Genomic DNA, 16072 nt, shown 5'->3' with positions numbered 1-16072 from the left:
AAATCTGATTATTAAAAAAACCCAATCTTGTCCAACTAGTCCGAATTTGTCATGATACTGATGCCCAGCCTAGATAAAACAAGTGGAATCTGTGATTATAGTTCTGGAATTTTTACGTTTATTTTTATTTACTTGGAGAGATAGAGAGCAAGCAGGGGAGGGACAGAGACAGGGAGACAGAATCCCAGGCAGGATCCATGCTGTCAAGCTCAGGGCCCGATGTGGGGCTTAAACTCACGACCCGAACCGTGAGATCATGACCTAAGCCAAAGTCAAGAGTTGGACGCTTAACCGACTGAGCCACCCAGGCACCCTTATAGTTCTGGAATTTAAAAAAATACTTATGTGAAAGGCATGACTTTACTAAGATTCTCATTGTGAATAATCACGTCTAATAATTTACTTTTTATGTCTTCTTAGAAATCAATATGAAGTAAATTTTCTTTAACCAGAAGTCTGCTCAAATATGACACTAAATTGAAAGATTGAAATTACTGAGTGAATTCAATAGAACTTCTGAAAACGTTTTATTTATATTTCATTTCAGATACTCATTTTCCAAATCTATAAGGCCATCTGTCTCAAGTTCAAAATTTGTAATATTATTTGGAAAACTATTTTTAAAAAGTGATCGAAGAACATTTCAACGCATAGTGATGAAATGCACAATTTTTAAAGGTTACATGAAACAGTTAAATACATACATATGATAACATTAAAAATTCTTTATTTAAAAACACTGTTATTAAAATGGGTAAATATGACACAGTAAAATACTTCAAAGAAAACAGACATGGATTATGATATATACAAAATAGGAAATAAATCATCATCTGTCATTAATGGGAAAATTTGCATACTTTCAAAATATTCATAATTTTAAGTCAGACAAAACATTGTTTAGAGGGAATGCTTCTTTTATATTTAAAGTCTCTTTAAAGGCGTTTTAAATTCCGCTTACTCTGGGCACTTCCTGGAAGAGCATCTTTTCTATTTCTTGGCTTTGCTGCTCCTCTGCTACATTCTTCAGACCCATGATAAGCACACAAACATAACACACAAAAGTCAAAACCACAGGCTGTGCGGCTACAGAGTCCCCTTTTCTTATATGGCTGGTACTTAGCAGGGGATTGGCACCTCGGGCAAGGTTTTAATGCTTCATCAATAAAAAGTGTTTTGGCAACCTGCAGTGAAAGCATACACACTAAATCTTCCAGTTTCATATAGAGAAACACTTTATGTCAAACTCTGAGTATTTATTTCTAATAATTGATGATAAATACTCACCTTAACATATTCTTCCTGTTTACTCCTTAAGTGAGTAACAGAAGAGCTTGCTATAGGTGTCAAAACTTCTCCCCAAGGAGAACGTGTTGAAACTTGTTCTTTCTGAAAACCTGGTATCCTAGCCTGAGCTTGTACAGATCTTAAAGCTGATCGATTTAAAAGATGGAGCCTAGTGGCAGCGTCCTCAACATTTAATAGAGCCCCCTGCGGCAAAAGATAAGAGGGGTCAATACGGTAATATCAAAAGTTCCAGAACAGTTTTCTGATGCACATGTATTTAAATGTTGAAAGTGGTTTCACACTAAATTCCACAAGAATTTTCTCCCTAAGCTTTCCCTTTTGGAAAATTTTTTCTCTCTCATCTAACATTTAAATGTCAAAGAAATATAAATGAACAAAATTAAAACAATAAATGTTAGCTTTAAGTTTACAAGATTGGTTATTTTTCTCTTTAAGGCATGGGTTGGCAAACTTTTCCTGAAAAGGGCCAGATGGTATATATTTTACATTTTGCAGGCCAGATAGTCACAGCTACTCAACTGCCATTTTAGCAAAAGCAGCTGTAGAGATATGTAAATGAAAGAGCAAGGCTATGTTCCAATGCAACTGACTTTAAAAGCAGAAGTGACGGACAGGATTTGGCCCACAGACTGGCGTTTGACAGCCCTTGTCTTAAGCCAAGGTTTAAGAAGAGGTGAATCTTTTTCAAGTTTGCCACGGGATATCATGGAATTCTCTGAAGGTTTCTTACCTTAGCCACACATCAGAAAAAAAATGGGCCTGGTTATACCATGAAATCCCATTGGCTTGGCTAGTTTTTACATGTAAATACTGGAGTCATTTTTACACTTACATTTTAAACAAGGAGGAAAAAAGGTACCTCTTATCTGAACCGGATTTCCATATTACTTCAATATTCAGCCAAGAAATATTTTCAATAAGCCTTCTATTTTGTGAAGGTTGATAACTGGCATTCTTAACCAATTATCAAAATACAATGTGAAGCTCCTCGTGTGTCTAGCTAAAATTGTGTTTCTTCTCCCTTAATTGTCTCCCTTTCTCACAATTGGCTCCTAACAGTGAGAAGAGTGAAAATATGAGAAATTATAGTAGGATAAGTATAGGAAATAAGGTTAGCTGATCATGAAAAATTCCGTGATTAAGTTTAACAACATATACATAAGTGTGAAGGATAAATATTCATTTTCTGAAATTAAAATGAATACAACTGAGCTTTTTCAAGGACTCGATGCATCGTTTTATAGTACATTTGTATAAATAATTTGCAGCCTAGGCCACAAGCACACAACACTGGAGCACACCAAAATTCTGACAAATTTTGATGCAGTTGGTAAACACAATGTGCATAAATTTTAAAAAAATGAAGAGAGATACATTGTTGAAACACATTTCAGCCACAGATTAAACATTCATTTATTTAATAAATATATCTAGAACTCCTAAAGTTACCAAGTGAATAAAACAGTGTAACTCCTGTCTTCCTCGAGTTAAAATGTGTGCTGCCATCTCGGAACAAAAGGAGGCAAAGCAGTAAACAAAGGCACATGTTCGTGAATGCCAAAATTTTTCAAACATAGTCACATCATGTTGCCAGAAAATATTTAAATGTGAGAGTGAAGTCACCATGTGGTTGTTCATTTCCATGATTATAAAAGAACAGTGAAGAATACAGTAAACTAAGAAATGCGATGGAAAAGGTGTGGTATCCCAATTCTTATGTTCATTCTTATGGCTGCAAAGCAAAGAGATAGAATTGTGATCTTAATACACACAGCTGGTGTGTGCCTTCCAATTTTCACACATAAGGAGCTTTCAGAGATATTACACAAGTATGAGGAAAACCATTAAACAACTTTGTTTTACAATGTTTCTTTTTGGGTTAACGATACACATTAGGATAGCTCAAGTGGAAAGCAACTAGTCCATATCAGAACAGGAGTGCAAAGTGCACCGGGAAGAATGTTTCTAGGGACAAGAAGGAACAGGAAGAATACCTGATTTGTTTGGACTTACACAGAGGAGATTTCCAGTTCTGGTGGATAATAGGAGATGAATCAGGGATCTGTATAGAGAAACACTAAGCAAAACAAAAGAAAGAAACTGGGCAATTATTAACTCTGGAAAAAAAAAAGTTATATAGGAAAAAAGGTGTATTCATAGTGTACTGCATGTTACAGCTGTCAATAACTCATAATAATCTCGACACATTCTTCATAATGTCAGCACCTAATTCTGACCGACTCCCACATGATGGTGTGGTTACAATGGTGAGACAGGAGAAAGGAATTCAGAGAGACAGGTGGGTGGGTAGGTAGTGGTAGTGGCGGTGAGAAGTTAGAGAACAAGCACTCTCTCTAAAAAGTCAAGAAATAGCAGTAGAGGTGTGCTATTTAGAAATGTGGAGGTAAATCTCAGGAGGAACAACTGAAGAGTTGGAGGTAAGTGACTTGGGCGCAAGAATCAAGAGTGAGAAGGGATAGGCAGGAGAATGTGTTTTGTCCTAAGCCTCACAGTCCAATTGGACTTTTTAGACCATGTACTTGTTTTACTCTGAAAAAAAAAATTAAAAAGCAAACGAAAATAAGAAAAAAGCTCAAGTAAGGAAAAAAAAGTATAGTCTTTTGAGAAACAAAGTTAGAAAAGAAAAGTGGTGGCCAGGATATAAAGACAGAATATTTTATCTAGAATTACCTGAAGTGTTGCCAAACACAAGCAGGTTTCTTTCCCTGTAGGATGTACAATGTAAATGGAGCTAACAGGTTAATATTATTAGGTGTTTGCTTAAAAACTGTTTTTTTAAGTAGGTCCTCAGCACATAGAGCAGCACTCTAATAAGATAAGAAGAAGGCAATTAATAATTTCACTATTATAAGCTCCCAGGATCAGAAGGCAGCAAGCAGTAAGTAGCCAGGGGCTGTGAATAAGTTGTAAGGCAATATCATAGGTAAGAAAGTAAAACTTTTCTTCAAAGTCAAATAGAAAGTCAATGTTTAAGTTAACTCAGTCCCTAGTACTTCATTGCTATGAGAAACCCACCAATCTGTGTCTAGGTGTTTATATCTGTTTGTACCATGCTTCATCTCAAGTATTGTATTTTGTCAAATTAGAAATTTACATTATTTACGTTACCTAATGAAATAATAATTTATTAAATATTTTTTACTAGAACAAGAATAAGAGCATGAACTCACAGTTTCTTTCAGTAATGATGGGTAGGAAAAAGTTAAAAGTTGTGTATATAATACATAATGGGTGCCAGAGTCATTAGATGCATTACATAAAGTTGTGTCCACAGGAAAAATTAGTCAGCTTCTACAGGACTTTTCCTGTACCCTCAAAGCTGGTCCTCAAATCTTCAAGAAAATACAAGCTTACGATACTTTACCAGTCCTAATCTGCCATGCTGACTCACCTCCAGGCCTTCCTGGATGCTAAACTCTCAGCTGAAACACTGTTCCCTGTCTTCAGCTGGCTAACCACTCATTGGTCCTTCAGGTCTCAGTTGAGTTGCACTTTTTCTGAAAAGCCTTCTGTTGATTCTCAAGCATCAAATACTCCGTTTAAATGTTCCAACAGAGGGGCGCCTGGGTGGCTCAGTCAGTTGGGCGTAGGACTTCTGCTCAGGTCATGATTTCATGGTTCATGGGTTTGAGGGGCTCTGTGCTGACAGCTCAGAGCCTGGAGCCTGCTTCCGATTCTGTGTCTCCCTCTCTCTGCCCCTCCCCTGCTCGTGCTTTGTCTCTCAAAAATAAATAAGCGTTAAAAAAAAAATGTTTTTTTAATGTTCCAATGGAACTAATTCTGGCCTTCCTCTAACACACCCGTATTGTAATCACCTGTTTACTTGTAACACCCACAGGGCATCAGCTCCAAGAGAGCAGAGATCATTTCAAAAAGGTTCACAATTGTAATCTGAGCAACTGGCACAATAATAGCCACTCAAAAGGCTAAATAGAAAATGCTATAAGTATATCTAATTATGAATAAGACCCAGCATAGCACCAGTATTCAAACACTGCACACACACCCAAACAACATAATCCCACAAGACGCTCTTGATGTTAGGTTATCTACTCCATTTATGGACTGGAAGGAAATGGAGTTGGGGAAAAGTAAAACATTCATGAGTGAATGTTTGGTAAATGGAAAAAGTTAAAAGATAGCAGGAAAACCAAATTAGGCTGTCCAGCAATATGAGATTATTATTTTCACAAATCCATTTGAGAAAAGTATTATATATGTTACCTCAGAATCTGTTTTCAGTTGTGAGATGTAAAATTTCCTCCTCCGATTTGCGTTTTTATCTTGAACAATAATTTCACGCCAATTTCTGCTTACTTTCCAAACACTATAACATAAAGGTCAGTTTTATATTGTATATATTCCACAAAATTAACTTTTTTTTTTTTTGCCAATGGCAATAAGAAAAACTTAAAGATTCTGGACAATAAATTTAAACCTAAATATTTACATTAAAAATATGATTTGATCTACGTTGTTGTTTCATATTATTTCACCATACGAAAGAATTCCTATTAAAACATTAAATATATGCCAGCATTATATCAATAAATTATCTTATAAATGGTTAACAGAAAAACATGGTTTCGTATAAGACCAATATGAGCCCACTGAGAGACTGATTAAGAGGATTTAACTTCAAATGTGACCCAACAATAAAAAAATTAGAACACAACATGCAGAAAATGATTATCATCTATACAGTCCAAGAGGTTTTTTATCTGTTTCTACTATTAAATCTATAGGAGGAAATCTACCATTGTTGATTAAACAAATGTAAGAACTATCAATAATTCATTAGAAGTAGTAGATGCCAAATAATGATTATTATGATGGCTAGCACTCCAAAGTTCCTATTTTATAAACCAAAGTTTATGAGAATGAAGCAGCTAAAGAAAAAAAAACCCAACTTACATCCAGTGATTGCCTATTGTCAATAACTTTGGCTATACTAATTATTAAAGAAAAATAATCTTTCAAGTGTTACTCTGCTCTTTTTTTACTACTCTAACTTAAATCACTCAAAGGGAGTAAGACCAGACAGCTAAAAAAAAAAAAAGTCCCTTGTTGTTACAGAGGTAATAAGTACTTGAGTTGTTAAGCTGGCGTGCTTCCCAGCTGTCATGGCCACTTCAGTTGCCTTGCCTCTCCCCAAGCCAATACATGGGTCTTATAACAGATTAAGGAGAGAGAAAGGCAGATAGACACCTATTAATGGGGAAGAAATGAACTATATAATTGGATATTTGCCAGTTATTTCAACTGACCATAATCTCTCACATTACCAAGAATAAACACTACTAACATTATACATGCATTCTACAGTACAAATACTATAAATCTGAAGGGGTGGGGAGAAGAGGTAATTATCAAAATATGATTGAATATCAACTACTCCCACAAATGAGCACCCAGAAGTATTACTCATTTTTTAACTGGTCTATATCCAAATATTCCAGCATATAAAAATAAAATTCCTGTATTTCAGCCATCCCTTTGATTTTATTAAACAACTATCCCATTTGAACATTTTTTTAAAGGCACATACATACAGGTGCACTAATCTGTTTATTATCCTACTTGGGTTACACCAAGTACGTTCCTGATCAAGTCTATTTAGAAAGGCCTTAAACCTTAATGTGAGTTTGTGGGACACTATTGGATTAGAAATCAGAGGGCTCAGTTATAGACCTAGATATATTCCTATGTCCTTGAATGACTGCTGGCAGATCACTTAACTTCTCTGAAACTCAGTTTCCTCATCTGAAAAATATATGACTAGACTAGATGTTTAATGACTAGACTTCCATCTATGAAATTCTATGATTTTCTACAATAGCCTACAATTAATTTGTGGAGGAAAGGTGAAGAAGGGTTCAAATAGAGGTAGTGGCCATAAAAACAGCAAGGATTCTATGAACCAAACTTTTGACATATCCCTATGGAAAAACAAGTTTACAAACTCTCCCACATGTCCTCCCCCAAATGCCACTTGCAGAAGTCCTGTTCCACAAGGCTTCCCTCCTTCCAGCCATGGCATTCCCAAGGGTCTCGTCTTCTGATAGTCCTGCAACTCCCCAAAATTACCAGTATGAACACAGTCTCACTTTAGTCTTTGTAACCCTAGTTCCCACCCTTAATAATCCTAAATGTCTGTTTCTCTTTAATTATGTAGCAGCACTTAACATACAGAAATTTCTGTTAGCACAAATTCTTGTTTCTAATTCCTTGAAATTTTCAAAAGCAATTACCTTCCATGGCACTGTTGGCAATGAAAATGAACTAATCCGTATTCCCTTGGTCTCTAGAAAAACTAAGCCCTAAAATGAAAGCTAACCGTCATTTTGTATTCTAGAACTTAGATTCAATAACTAAATGGTATCCTTTGTATGTTGCCCTTTCTTAGTCAACATGACATTTTACAATATTTCTGACCAAGTGTCCTAACATTAATCCAATTCGCAATCTGACAACAGGATGTGGACTATTAAATCATCAAATAACTTTCATGGAATAAAGCTTTCCAGTCTTGAAAATTTAAAGTTCGACTTTTAGAAACTCTCTTCCCAAATGACAGTGCCATGAACCTTACCCAGAAGACTATATTGACGCATCTGAAACAGGATTTAAAAAAATTTTTTAATGTTTATTTATTTTTGAGACAGAGAGAGACAGAGCATGAAGGGGGGAGGGTCAGAGAGAGGGAGACACAGAATCTGAAGCAGACTCCAGGCTCTGAGCTGTCAGCACAGAGCCTGACGCGGGGCTCAAACTCACAGACTGTGAGATCATGACCTGAGCCGAAGCCAGATGCTTAACTGACTGAGCCACCCAGGCGCCCCTGAAACAGGATTTTAAACAGAAGGAACCTATGTTACTAAGCTCTAGTAATATAGTAACTTTAGGGAAGTTCACTAAACCACCTTTGATAAAGTGTGAGACAACCAAAGAGAGAGATAATAAAACAAATAAAAAACAGGACAACTGTTCAACTCATAGAAAAGCTTTCCAATTAAAAAAAAAAAGTGATAAGAAGGAAGTTTTATTTCAGAAAAAAAAAAATTATTTCTTACCTGAATAGGCTTTCTGCAGTCAAGGAATCTAAAACCATAGCAAGAATATGCTTTAAATTTCTATATTTTAATTCTGTTAAGACGTCCAGTTTCTCTATACCCATTTTCTTGCCAATCAGTCCTGTAAGTACACACTGTAGCACGGCTATTTGCCCCCCATCCCTTTCTTCTAAGAATTCATGTGCACCATTCTGCTGGAATCTTTTTCTTTTGTTTCTCATGAAGAGCTCGTGCACTAACTGCAAGGCTGGGGTCTTTGATAAATTCTTAAAGCTTAACATCTTAGTGTCACTGCTCAGCTGACTCTCTGAGTGGTCTGAGGCAGCTGCTGGTGTTGTTTTAGAGTCAGAGTGGTCAGTCTGCTTTTCCCCTTCTGTCTCAGATTGTGAGCCATGCTCCTCCAGGGTGGACAATCTTCTCAGCCTTCTAAGATGCCTTGACTTTTTTATGGTGCTCCCCACTCTGACAGTTCCCTTATGTTTCTGAAGTTCTTGAAAAGAACCCTCCTGGTCAGAGAGGGAATCTTCTGATTTTTCCAAGCAAAGTGAGTTAAAACCACTGTCTTCAGGTGTTGAAATATTGCCCCTCACTTTAGTTGAAGGGGAGAGCCTTTGACTTGCATTAAATTTAATGTTTGCTACAAGATTACTTATTGGAGTCACACGTATGTCCTCATCTGTCCCACAAGTTGTTGCACTAACAGAGGAGCCCAGAGGTTTGGGATATGTATTCTCATCATTAACAAACAGACTGCTATCACTAAGGTCATATGTGATAGAATCTCTAAAACTATTGCCCTGAATCGGAGATAGACATTCAACTTCAAACAGGCTACAGTCATCTTTGGAATCATCAACCGTGGAAGTCTTCTGTTGAGAAAAATTAAGTCTCAGTTTTTGACTGCTAGAGGTTGCTTCTTCTGTCTTCAAAGTACTAGTAACTAAAGGACTAAAACTGTTTTGCCGTGGAAGACCTGAAACATGGCTTGGAATATTTTTTTCTAAGTTGAGAACTTGGTTCATACTACTTTCTAGAGAACTATTTTGTGATTCAAAGTCCCCTGTTAGAAGAGAGAAAGATATGTCCAACCTTCTGCGCTGCAAAAATTTTTTCCCACTGAGTTTAGGAGTTTCACAAAGTTCGGGGCTTTTCTCCTTTTCCTTCCTAGAAAAGACACCTCTCTTTTTTTGAGTTGGAGATTCTAAAGGATGAGTCAAGTGAGTCAAGCCCAGATCTGAAGTTTCAGGATGTTCATGGATTAATGGTGGGCCTTTTCCTTTCTTTCCAAATAATTCTTCACCTGTATTCTCATCGTTGCAAGGCTGTAACAACTCATTGTAGCCACTGTCTTGAAATGAAGATGTGGAACAGTAGCCTCTGAAGCTGGAATACATGAAACTGACAGGAGAGTCCACCTCATTTTCTGCTCCAGGGCAAGTCTGACCTAAATGTCTCTCTGACATCTTCAAAAGCTCTGTTTCTACAGAGGAAAACAAATGTTATTCTTCCTTTGAAATGAGGAGTTTGGCAGCTTACACCAAAATACATTTGTTAGGACTATAGATAATAATAGAAAATGTTATGGCAATAAAAAAAAAAAGTTACTTTAAAAAACAAATCTACTCTAATATATACTCAAGTGTATCTTACTTAAGCCAACTTTTAACATCCTAAAAACCAAAACTTTTGGGTTATACATATTCACGGATTACTTGACAAGCTTAGTCTAAGCACCATGCACAAATATTTTCTTGAACTACACTTGAGAAAAAAAAATCTGACAGCATCATTTTTAGATAACCTTATGATATTAACAGCATTGATGTGCATAATTATAGTTTTAATATTTTAGCTATTTCTCTTGGCCTGTATCTAGTCAGTTGGATATTTCCCTTCAAAATTCTGGGTTATAAGTAAAGCTGCTTAAACAAACTATATGCTAATTTTTAAACACGTCTCTGGAAAGGTGTCAAATGAATGCTGCCACTAGATTTAACTGCAATTTGGCTAAGCAACTCCAGGATAATGTTATTCATACTTGTAACATAGGCCTGTCACAGAAATCCAGTCCCCATGACTGCTCTCAACGTCTGAATTTCCAGACTTACTACTTTGAAAAGACTCCCTGGCTTATTGATAAATTACAAATACATTCTTCTTGAGCTAACTAAAATGAACCAGTGCCACATAGACATAGGGCCATTACAAACTTGGCATGTTATGCTTATTCATGTGTCATTTTGTAAATATTTTGAGACATAACATCCACTTGCAGGCCTGATTTCACAGATAACAGACAACTATTTATGGGAAATGCACCCTTCATAATATTCTTGAAATTGCAAGGACAGAATTTAAGTAAATTACTTAATAAGTTACTCAGTAATTATATTTGTAAGAAACAACACAAGGAAATACTCTATTCCTTAACCTTTTTAAACAGTATTATCACATTCCTTCTTTTTATAAACTCAAATCTTAACCCAGAGGGCACTAAGGGAAGAAAATCATCACAGTTTCTGGTATTTTTCCAGATTATTCAAAGGACACGAAGAAAACTGTCATTCTTTTAAAGTTTTCTCCAGACCAAATGCATGGTTTTTCTCTATTAAAAGATCCTAGGAAGAAAAATTTTAGTTGACTACAATGGGAAAGGAATATATTTATGCCTAGGCTACACCAGTTAAGTATACAAGTGAATGAGTTCTTAAAAACAACAAATCACTACTCCAACCACAAAACGAAACAGTTTCTTTATGGTAAAATGATCACTGGAAGATTATTACTGGGCAAAGTATCTATGTGTTTTTCAACCTTTTAAACTTACATTCAATTTTGGTAAATTTGATACATGTTCTCTTCCCATCTAGATCCCCTCAGATCATGAGAATGGCTGCTATCTTCTGTCGTGCTTACCAGCCAAGATCATCAAACTTTGCTTTCTATAATTTGTATTATATTTTCAAACAAAATATTAAGTTAATGACATATAATGAGCTTCCAAATTACACCTCTACCCATGAATATTTCCCCCTGAGAATCATTCTATTAAGTTAAAATTAGGTCGCAAAATCCTTCTAAAAAGAGCAAATGTAACAATTCGACGTCACCACTAGGTGTCTCACAGTGCTAGAATCTGGGAAACCGAGGCAAATTGTTAGAAACAAAATGGGGATGCAGATATCATCCTCTCCCCCCACCAACCATAGGCCACTTGATACAAACACATATATATATATATAAAAATCTAATTTCTTCTGTTCATCTATACATTCGAAGTTGCCTCCAATGTGCTTTTTTTCTCTGCTGTCATCATGCTCATCTTTCCATTTTCCCAAGATGTTGGTCTTAAGCAAAACTTGGCTGTTCAAAACTTAATTTTTAAATCTTTTAAACAGACATGCAGAATTATGAAATTCCCATTAACAAAATTTTACCGACTCAACAGTTCACTGATTAATCAAATGAGCCTCCTTAATACTCATGTTTAAAAAATTGTTAAAGCTTATTTATTTATTTTGAGAGAGAGAAAGTGAGAGAGAGAGAGAGAGAGAGAGAGAGAGAGAGAGAGAGAAAGTGAGCCAGCAGGGAACGGGCAGAGAGAGGGAAGGAGAGAATCCCAAGCAGGTTCTGTGCTGTCAGCACAGAGCCCAATGCAGGGCTCGATCTCATGATGATCTGTGAGATTATGACCTGAACCAAAATCAAGAGTCAGAATCTTAACCAACTGAGTCACGGAGGCACCCTCTTTGAATGTTGAGAACATTTATCCCTACGGTGCTCTCAAGAAAGAAAAAAATTGGCAAGGATGGGGAGAAAAGGGAACCTTCATGAACTGTTGGTGGGAATGCAAATTGGTTCAGCTACTATGGAAAACAGTATGGAGGTTCCTTAAAAATTATGGGGCGCCTGGGTGGCGCAGTCGGTTAAGCATCCGACTTCAGCCAGGTCACGATCTCTCAGTCTGTGAGTTCAAGCCCCGTGTCAGGCTCTGGGCTGATGGCTCAGAGCCTGGAGCCTGTTTCCGATTCTGTGTCTCCCTCTCTCTCTGCCCCTCCCCCATTCATGCTCTGTCTCTCTCTGTCCCCAAAAAAATAAATAAACGTTGAAAAAAAAATTTTTTTTTTTAAAATTAAAGATAGAACTATCAAACGATCTAGTAATTCCGCTTCTGGATATTTATCCAAAGAAAATGAAAACACTAATTTGAAAAGACGTATGCACCCCATGCTCATTGCAGCATTATTTACAATAGCCAAGATATGGAAGCAACCTAAGCGTCCATCAATAGATGAACTAATAAAAATAAGGTACATATATGCAATAAAATATTACTCTGCCATAAAAAAAAAACTCTTGCCATTTGTGACAACATGGATGGACTCATAGGGTATTATGCTAAGAAGAATGAGTCAGACAAAAACAAATACCATATGATTTCACTTATATGTGGAATCTAAGAAACAAAACAAATTAACAAACAAAACAGAAACAGACTCATAGAGAACAAACTTGTGGTTGCCAGAGGCGATGAGGGTAGGGGGTGGTCTAAATACGTGAAGGGGATTAAGAGGTACAAACTTCTACAGCGACATGCAGAAGAATGAACCTGGACCACTTTCTTACACCATACACAAAAATAAACTCAAAATGGATGAAAGACCTAAATGTAAGACAGGAAGCCATCAAAATCCTCCAGGAGAAAGCAGGCAAAAACCTCTTTGATCTTGGTGGCAGCAACTTCTTACTCAACATGTTTCCGGAGGCAAGGGAAACAAAAGCGAAATTTATTTTGATGGGACCTCGTCAAAATAAAAAGCTTCTGCACAGCAAAGGAAACAACAAAACCAAAAGGCAACCGACAGAATGGGAGAAGATATTTGCAAATGATATGTCAGATAAAGGGTTAGTATCCAAAATCTATAAAGAACTTATCAAACTCAACACCCAAAAAACAAATAATCCAGTGAAGAAATGGGCAAAAGACTCGAATAGACACTTTTCCAAAGAAGACATCCAGATCGGTAACCGACACATGAAAAAATGCTCAACATCACTCATCATCAGGGAAATACAAATCAAAACCACAATGAAATATCACCTTACACCTGTCAGAATGGCTAACATTAACAACTCAGGCAAGAACAGATGTTGGCGAGGATGCAGAGAAAGAGGATCTCTTTTGCATTGTTGGTGGCAATGCAAGCTGGTGCAGCCACTCTGTCAAACAGTACGGAGGTTCCTCAAAAAACTAAAAATAGAACTACCCTACGAGCCAGCAGTTGCACTACTAGGCATTTATCCATGGGATACAGGTGTGCTGTTTCTAAGGGACACATACACCCCCATGTTTATAGCAGCACTATCAACAAGAGCCAAAGGATGGAAAGAGCCCAAATGCCCAGTGATGGGTGAATGGATAAAGATGTGGTATACATATACAATGGAGTACTACTCGGCAATCAAAAAGAATGAAATCTTGCCATTTGCAACTACGTGGATGGAACTGGAGGGTATTATGCTAAGCGAAATTAGTCAAAGACAAAAATCATATGACTTCACTCATATGAGGACTTGAAGAGACACAACACATGAACATAAGGGAAGGGAAACAAAAATAATATAAAAACAGAGAGGGGGACAAAACAGAAGAGACTCATAAATATGGAGAACAAACTGAGGGTTGCTGGAGGGGTTGTGGGAGGGGGATGGGCTAAATGGGTAAGAGGCACTAAGGAATCTACTCCTGAAATCATTGTTGCACTATATGCTAACCAATTTGGATGTAAATTTTAAAAAATAAAAAAAATTTTAAAAAAAGAGGTACAAACTTCTAGTTGTAAAATAAGTCATGGGACTGTAATATATGCCATAGGGAATATAGTGAATAATGCTGTAGCAACTTTTTATGACAGATAATAAATAGACCTATCAAGGTGATCACTTTGTAATATATAAAAATACAGAATCATTGTGTTGTACACCTGACACTAATATTGTATGTCAATTATAATTCAATTTTTAAGAACACTTGTTAGAGAATGAAATACTACTTAACTATATAAAAAACAAATTTTCTTCATTTGTTAAATTGGAAAATCTTACCATCAGTAAATCTTGAGCTCATAGATGTCAGTTATGAGGGCTTCCAAACAAGAACATCTTTCACTCTGCCTTTAAAATTCATGCCAAAGTAATACCACTTAAAGAGAAACGTGCAGCAGCACGTGACTGCTAAAATCGGAAAGGTACATAAAGCACACGCTGCAGGGATTATTTCTAACATATGAAAAGGCCTAAATCACTTCGAATTTCCTCCAGCTTTCCAAATAATAGTAATTTCAATATCCTGGTTTTCTCCAGCTAGTCTCGGAACTGAGGAATCTTCCCAAAATCGGGTTTTTGAAAATGCAGTGTAAGCCGCAGCGCTGTCATTGACTTCCCCAAGGTGCTATCGGCGGGTGGGTGGTTAACGGTCTCACCAGGGCGTCCTTTGGCCCCGCTCGTCCCTCCCCGACCTTCCCAAGGCCAGGCTGGCGGCGGCCCGGGGTCGCCTCGGTTCCGCCGCCACGGCTCAGGGCCCAGAACGCCACCGAGAGGCCGAGGGCGGGTGGGCGTCACCAGGAGCGGAGCGAGCGGGCAAGAGGCCGGCTTCGGGGCCCCTCTCTAGTCCCAGCACCTAGAAAGCAAAGTGGGCCCCGGGCCGGCGGACGACCAGAGGCCCGCTAGCGGGCACACACCTGGGCCCCCCACTCCCGCCCACCTGGAGACCGAGGCGCGCCCGCACCGACCGGGCCGCGGGGCCAGGCGGGAGGGGAGACAGGCAGCCGCCGCTGGGTGCGTCAGGCAGGAGCCGCCGCCTCGCCCCCAGGGATGCCCGGCTATGGCAACCCCCACGCCACGTTCGCGTGGGGCCGCCGAGATTCCCTCCTTCAGTTTGAACTGCCCGCCCTGAGTAACCGCTACGCGCCGCCGCGCCGCCCCGCCTCGCCCCGCGCCGCCCCTTCCTCCAGCTCCGCGACGCCCCCGCCGGCCGCCCGGCGATCCGCAGGCTCTGGTCCGGCTTCTCCCAAAGGAGTGTCGTCCTCTTCCCACCCTTCCACCCCCACCACAAGCGCAGCCGGGCTTTCTAACTTCATAGGCTCTGTCTCTCCCCATTCTCACTTTGGGAAGCATTGTGTATCCAAGCTACTAAGTCCTGCAGTGAGATGCCAGTAAAAATAATGTAGGTGAATGTTTGCTTGACAATGTTTCCGAGATAATCAGGTATAAAAAGCAGGTTACAAACCAAATGACGCCTTTTAGAAGTATAGATACACACAGGATATAGATATACACAGGATAAGGTCGGAATGGTATGACTTTACAGTATCTCTACATGGGATTATGCTTGATTATGCTAGACGGGATGTTTTATATTACTCATTGGGCACCTATTCTATGCCAGGCTCCATCCTTCTGCTCTTGGCAGCTTCATACTAGTCTCCTTTATCCGGCTGTTTTCCCCTCTGCCTTTTCCCTATATGAGGCATCCTACCTCAGCATTTTATTTGGGGGGGGGGGGCTTTACCATTATGTGCTTACATAATTCTCATGCAGAGTTTCACCCATTACTTTTAAGCCAGTAATAGCAGCTACCACCACTCTCCTCCAACTGGACATTTCTGTAT

At 38.3% G+C, this 16072-nt stretch overlaps 1 protein-coding gene across 3 annotated transcripts; it reads right to left on the bottom strand.

The window, feature by feature from the left end:
* Nucleotides 1-495: 495 nt before the first annotated feature.
* Nucleotides 496-15393, bottom strand: FBXO43 (F-box protein 43). 3 transcript variants are annotated; one of them, XM_045454069.1, is made up of 5 exons: nucleotides 14508-15393; nucleotides 8403-9882; nucleotides 5554-5656; nucleotides 1288-1491; nucleotides 496-1184 (listed from the first exon to the last, which is right to left on the bottom strand). In XM_045454069.1, the coding sequence occupies exons 1-5, from the start codon at nucleotides 14527-14529 to the stop codon at nucleotides 936-938; spliced, it is 2058 nt and encodes a 685-aa protein (XP_045310025.1). In that variant the 5' UTR covers nucleotides 14530-15393; the 3' UTR covers nucleotides 496-935. The 3 variants fall into 3 exon arrangements, with proteins under 3 accessions (XP_045310025.1, XP_045310027.1, XP_045310026.1); XM_045454071.1 differs by lacking the exon at nucleotides 496-1184 and adding an exon at nucleotides 3322-3385 and having other exon boundaries at nucleotides 1358-1491; XM_045454070.1 differs by lacking the exons at nucleotides 496-1184; nucleotides 1288-1491 and adding an exon at nucleotides 1727-3385.
* Nucleotides 15394-16072: the final 679 nt, after the last annotated feature.

Source organism: Leopardus geoffroyi, chromosome C3 (genome assembly GCF_018350155.1).
Source record: "Leopardus geoffroyi isolate Oge1 chromosome C3, O.geoffroyi_Oge1_pat1.0, whole genome shotgun sequence".
NCBI classification, from domain to species: Eukaryota; Metazoa; Chordata; class Mammalia; order Carnivora; family Felidae; genus Leopardus; species Leopardus geoffroyi.
Note: the sequence above shows the minus strand (reverse complement) of the source record. Positions and strands in the feature narration are given on the sequence as shown.